General features: G+C 32.6%; 2 protein-coding genes across 2 annotated transcripts; both read right to left on the reverse strand.

Annotated features, from left to right (window-relative positions):
* Nucleotides 1–714: 714 nt before the first annotated feature.
* On the reverse strand, nt 715–1893 carry LOC120179887 (F-box/kelch-repeat protein At1g57790-like). The gene has a single exon (XM_039185351.1). It carries the CDS (start codon nt 1891–1893, stop codon nt 715–717), a length of 1179 nt encoding a protein of 392 aa, XP_039041282.1.
* A 2182-nt stretch (nt 1894–4075) lies between these two features.
* On the reverse strand, nt 4076–6084 carry LOC120179948 (zinc finger protein WIP2-like). The gene is made up of 2 exons (XM_039185397.1): nt 5573–6084; nt 4076–4650 (listed from the first exon to the last, which is right to left on the reverse strand). The coding sequence occupies exons 1-2, from the start codon at nt 6029–6031 to the stop codon at nt 4201–4203; spliced, it is 909 nt and encodes a 302-aa protein (XP_039041328.1). The 5' UTR covers nt 6032–6084; the 3' UTR covers nt 4076–4200.
* Nucleotides 6085–6503: the final 419 nt, after the last annotated feature.

Genomic DNA, 6503 nt, shown 5'->3' on the forward strand with positions numbered 1-6503 from the left:
GTTATAAGTTGACAAAGATGAAGTCTACTCGACTCCTTAAGTACCCAGCTCAATTTATTGTCTTCCATGTTAATATACTTTCGAGAGAAACTGTGAATGAAGAGACGATGACAGGAATAAGAAGTAAAGGGTTGTCTAATGCACTTAAATGGTATAGATCAATGATTAGACAATGCCAAGTTTCTATTTAGTTCTTCTTACGATGAACGATATAGATTAATTTACTTCAGTGGCTAAGATTGAACTGTATAGATTAATTTACTTAAGTGGATGTCATCTCTATAATTATGGTTAAAGTTCTAAATAGGAGCCAAGTGGATGGGTCTTCTAACGTAATCACCAAATAAAACAGGAGAGATAACTAATAACTAGTTAATCTAGTTGGACGAGACACTAAATACCTTAAATAAAATTAGAGATTTAAATCATAACGTCGTGAAGGGGGGAATTTGAAGGATCGTCTTCATATTAAACCTCTACAATATCTAATTTGTATTAGTTAATCAATAGGATGAAAACTAATGGTTACAGGGGGGAAACTTGATTTAAGTTGATCATTCAGATGCACATGAAAACTAAAAGTAATTTGTAAAAATAACAGAATCAATTCCTTAAAAAAATGAAATTTAAAATCAGTGTTTAACACGACAAGCTTAAAAGAATGCAAATAGAGCTGACCTAATAAAACAAAAACTTTGTATACCATGTTTACATTTAGATATGATTAAGCAAGTGATGTCTTCTCCAAACACACTTGAGAGGAGGCTCGATCAATATTATATTCCTCCCATTATATTTGTGTGACGTAAAGCGTCTTGAATAGAAATAAGTATATCGATTATGATCCTTTTTTGAATAGAGATAAGCATAGAGATTATGATCTTTTGATGACTCTCCCAAAGGTTCAGAACTTGATACGAATCTAAGATCAGTGTGTACCGTCTCTTTAAGATTCAAATCCTCAACCCAACGCTTGGCCGAAAAATCGAACTTCATGACTCTTCGACGCTTATGCGGCATACATGGGAACCTAGGAACTGCCACTAATTCGCCATAAACATACCGAGCATGAGCATCACGTGGTGAGCCCGACCACGACTTTGTGAGTAATTTCCATTCTTGACGACGAATATAGAATGCACCTAGAGCACCAGCAGCAAAGAGACAATAAAAACATCCACCTAAATAAGTTGCACCCAATGGGAAACGAATCCAATCAATCGGTTTACTTTCTAAGAAGCTGTAGGTCTTCCAACCCTCGTCTCCGGGCCGACAAGTGCTGACACCGATTGTTCCTTTACCTACATACAAACTGAAAACTAGACACTCCGAACTTTTTGAGCTCAAGTAAAAGGTGGCCGTCAAGTAGTCAGAGTGGACAGAGTAACCTACATCCAACGTCGGCAACTCAATAACCTCACAGGTGAAGGGGGAGTATAACAAAAAGTGGAATCTCTGAAAGAAGCCGAGCTCATTTTTCCGGAAAAGAACCCAACCGTATCGACTAGTTACGCATTGATAATCACAAGACTTATTCGGCTTTTTTCCCTCGATATCTTTGGCAATGTATACCACCTTGCCCAACGATGTGTCTCTAAGCTTATGTTCACCAATCAATCCCTTACTTTGGTGTAATCGCAGCCATCGGTATGACATGAGCCATGCAGCTTTATCAATGGTTGGAATGCACTGAAGTGTTACCCGCTGCCAAGTCTTGCAAACTGCTCGAATTCGGATTCGATCCGACCAATAAAGTTTCCCCACAATGTACTCTACGATATCATTGGGAAGCTCAGACCAATCTCTTTCTTCTTTGTTGTTTTGTAAAACCTTGCCTTCATCTTCTTTTTGCCCCTCAGCAACAACATCCACGGATACTCCTTCCATGGACATCGATCTAATCAGCAACTGCAATGATCTTAACTCTATTTAATAGATTGTGTTCCTCAAAACACACACATAAATCCATCCTACTTTACAAAGTTTCATGCCTTCAACAATTTAAGAAGCCCGTTATCAAATTAAATAAGAATTCTGTTCCCAAAGCCATTTGGGAAGTCTATTATCAAATTGGGTAAGAAATCTATTTGCTTTAAAAAGGTTAAATTGTACAAGATAACTATAACTCTAAAACTATTAATCCTCCCTTTAACAACAACGAAATTACGATTGTTTTAAAAACATCACAGTATATTCATCAGCATCAATAATGCATAATGTGTAAATATAACAATAATAATAATATGGGTTTTTGCCCTCGGATTGTAGTTGATTTTAGTTTGTACTCTCTTTGGTACCTTTATTTTTTTAGAGAATATATAAACACTGAAATTATTTAAACAAATTGTATTGTTGGTTTATAAATAAATATATTCCATATATATATTTTAAAATATAATTAATATAAGATTTAAAATAATAATAAATTTAATATTTTAAAATTGAATTCAATATGTATAAAAATAAGTTTAATATTTTTTAAATAAATTTCATTTTTCAAAATATTATAATATTAAATTAAACTTAAAATAATATAATATTAAATTTAATTCAATTTAAAATGATATAATATTACATTTAATTTTAAAAAATGAATTTATTATAACATTAAATTTAAGGGCATGATCTAGTTACACTTGCAGTGTAAAACTTTTAGTTTTACACCTTTTTATGATCGTTGGATGAGGAAAATCAAATATCGAGATTAACAATAGAAAATGTGAATATATTTATTGAAAAAATAATGAGTTGATTTCAGCCTTTAATTTCCCTAAAAAAATGTGTAAAACTAAAAATTATATGTGCATGCGCGCGCACGTTAGGATCCAATTATATAGTGTAAAACTAAAAAAAAATTACATATTTTTAGGATTATTGGATGAGATTAAATTAAAGACATAGGTTAACTCTTTTTTTTGCAGTGATTATATTTTCATTTTCTACTATTAATCTCAGTCATTGATTTCCCCTTATCTAATAATCCTAAAAAGATGTAAAATTAAAAGTTATACTCAATCTCTAAATGCATCCTAACTTTTATATATATATATATAGTTAAAATATTTCTTTAACTCACAGTAAAATTATATTTTTTAGAGTTACAATTTAAGGTTTAAGATTTAAGTTTTAGAATTTTAAGGTTTAAGATTTAGTGTTCATGGTTTATGATGTGAGTTTTAAGGTTTGAGATTTTGAGGTTTAGGTTTAGACTTTAAGATTGGGGTAAAGAGAGAGATTATTTTATTGTAAATTAATATATATATATATATATGAGTTATAAATTTTAATTAAATATTAATCATTTATTTATTTAAATCTGATGACTATAAATTAATGTAGAATTTATTAATTTTACATATTATAAGCATACCCTGCATATATATCCATAGGATTTAGGTCAAAATAAAATCTATATTTAAAATGACGAAACTTGACAATAAAAATAAACTTTACCACTGAACTAAGGTATGATAAAATATTTACATTGTTTTGCTTACAAGGGAAAAAATAGTCCTTGAATTTTACAAGTTTTTTTTTAAATTGATGTCTGAATATTTTATTTGTTAACTGTGTTATGTCATAAATAATTGGTTTATGTACTTATAATATATATTTTTTATTTAAGTGTCAAAAATAATTTTTTAATCAAAATAAATATATAAAATTATTTTTTAGTCAAAATATGTATCAGTGATATTTTATGTCAAAATAGATATTTAAACTATTCAATCCTTTTCATCTAAGTTCAAAAAAATTGACATGTGACATTAATTAGAAAATACTTTAAATACTTGGACGAAAAGAGTAAATACTTTAAGGACTTATTTTGACTAAAAAGATAATTTTAAGTATTTATTTTAACTAAAAAACACTTTAAGTACCCAAATAAAAAAGATGATATACTCTAGGTATTTATTTGTTAATATAAACCTAAATAATTATATCACGACAATCTTAAAAAACATCGCGACCATTACGTTGTGTTATAACAACTATAGTAGAGAGTAACATACAGGATTAAAAAAAAACTTAGTAATTATATATAATTACACATGTTTTATATATATTCGTCTCTCTTTCTTCAAACATGTAAACACACACTCAATGCATGTATATACACAAACAAGCAAATCACCATGGGGATGGCTAGTGATGTCTGCAAAGAGGGGATCGGGGAAGAAAAATGTGAGCAAAAGCCAGTTAACCTATGAAAGATGATGAAGACTCACATTCAAGCTCGAATTCGGACCCCGGTTCATCATCATCGTCAAAAGAATCGATGCCAACCGCGCCATGACCGGGGCCAAAGGCCTTGATATGGTCTTTCAAAGACCTCTTGTGCTTGAAATCAGACCCACAGGTGCAATACCAGATCTTCCCACAGTTCTTCTCGTGTGTCCTCCAGTCGCCTTTCACAGCGAACGCCTTGTCGCATTTCCGGCAGGCGAAGGGCTTGACCCCATGTTTACGTTTGTAGTGGGTTTGGAGGGTTCTGAAATCCTTGAGCGGCCTTGCTCTTGGATGATCGATGTGGTGCTTGCAGCCCGATGCACAGCAGTAACATGGGAGTCTTAGCATGGCTGTTGGCTGGCTTCCTCTTAGTGAGTCTGGTCCCTTTCTGTACTGTGATCCATGCCCCCACATATGCATCTGCACAATAGGTGCATACGCGTGCTTATCCGAAAGTTTTGGTAAATTTTACATGACATGCCTTTGTTAATTGCAAAGGTCAAATACACCAAGTATCGATGATGAATTTTAGGTGGAATATGGTTTATATTATTGAATTTTCAACTTTATTTTAGCTTCAATTATGTTAATGGGTTGTTAAAATTCAAACGGTATGATGACTTTGGCAAAACAATGTCGTTTAGACAATGAGCGTTGATATTTAAAATGATGGTATAGATAATAAATTTTAAGAATGTATCGTTAAAATTTAATGAAAAAAAGAAAGATATAATTAAAGTTAAAAGTAAAATTTAATATTATAACTAATGAAATTGAAAGTTTAATAACATCAAGTATACACAATTTAGTTCATGTAATTTACCCTAAATGCAATATGTAATAATTACAGGTCTCTAATTTCGATGCTCGAGTGTCAGATTAATGCGTTTTGTCTGTTTGGGATGCAAATCTAGGGTGTTTCATTTTGCAGACTAGATAAATGACGAATCACTGGAGCGTTTAGATTAATGACCACCTAAGTCTGAAACCCTGCTGGAAAATCTCTTCACTCCTGCAATTAAACTATATTTTGCACACTCTTCAAAGTTTCCCAATAAGCAAACGGTAACATTTTCCTGGAAACATGACTATCCTAATGACCTAAACCTACCGAGTTGAGTCGAGTCAAGTATTTCCTGGTCCAACACGATGGATAAGTTTGCAAATAAGGCAAAAGGGTACTTAATAAAAGCGAAAGCTAATGTTAAACCTAGGCTTTAATCCACTTAATTAAGATGAGATATGAAGAAAAGGGCAATGAATGACAATCAAAAGAAAACGATGACAAAAGAAGGAAATAAAGGAAATTTTTGCGGATCATGTCCCATGCAACGCGGCATACCTGCAGGTTATTGTATCTGTTAAAGGTTTTGCAGCAGACATGACATGAAAACTGTGTCGGACCAACCAGAATCTGAGTAGGTGTAGGGATCCAGTACTGTCCCTTGCTTGATGGAAACCCAGAAACTGCACCACGAGCCGCCGGGGAGACCTCCCTTACCCTCCGATCGGAGATAGGGCTAGGCAGCCCTATGTTTAGGGTTACAGTTTCAGCTTCATCATCGGCCGCACCAGCGTTTGAGAACAACAGGCTCTTATCACCTTCCATGGAACTGCTTGAAGGTTCAGTCTCACTGCTCAGGTAATTGATGAGAGGAAGAGCTTGTTTGAGAGGAGGTGAGCTTTGGGGCTCCATGTTGGAAGATGATCTGTTAGTAATGAAACAAGCAGTGTAGTGGGGATTTAGAGGTACGAAGTTGAAGCCTCCTCCGGTGAAGAGGTTTGAACAAGGATCTGTCATGGTTATAAGATTGTTGAAGAAGAAAAAAAAAGGAAATCTATAAAGTGGGATTGATTGTACTCTGGCCACTGGAATGATGAAACACGCATTCAATATATATATATATATATAAGATATATACATACACGTATTTATAAATTCAAGTCTTCATGGTTGTGTGAGAAGAGTAAATTTTGTCATTAATATGCTACCTAGCTAGCTAGCTAGGTGAAAGCTACAACCATAAAGAATGGTAAAACCAAAAGGGTAAACTAGGTTTTAGGTGGTTCAACTATTAGTTTGATTACAAACAAATCATATTTTTTTTAAAAATTATAATTTAGTAATTTAATTAAAATATTATTATAAATAAATCATTTTATTGATAAAATTAAAACGGACGTCTAATGCAGCCTGGTTTAAGTCTCCAAGATTTATACTTTCTTGTCCCATTAATTTTGTCTCACATTGATTATGCACATAATTTTATTTA

This window comes from Hibiscus syriacus, unplaced genomic scaffold (genome assembly GCF_006381635.1).
Source record: "Hibiscus syriacus cultivar Baekdansim isolate YM2019G1 unplaced genomic scaffold, ASM638163v2 tig00112471_pilon, whole genome shotgun sequence".
Lineage (NCBI taxonomy): Eukaryota > Viridiplantae > Streptophyta > Magnoliopsida > Malvales > Malvaceae > Hibiscus > Hibiscus syriacus.

Bases quoted from the DNA above. Each gene is read 5' to 3' on its own strand.
- LOC120179887 (XM_039185351.1), bottom strand. From the start codon at position 1,893: ATGTCCATGGAAGGAGTATCCGTGGATGTTGTTGCTGAGGGGCAAAAA.
- LOC120179948 (XM_039185397.1), bottom strand. From the start codon at position 6,031: ATGACAGATCCTTGTTCAAACCTCTTCACCGGAGGAGGCTTCAACTTC. The intron at 4,651-5,572 runs GTATGCCGCGTT...CCTATTGTGCAG, and splicing joins ACAGATACAATAACCTGCAG to ATGCATATGTGGGGGCATGG.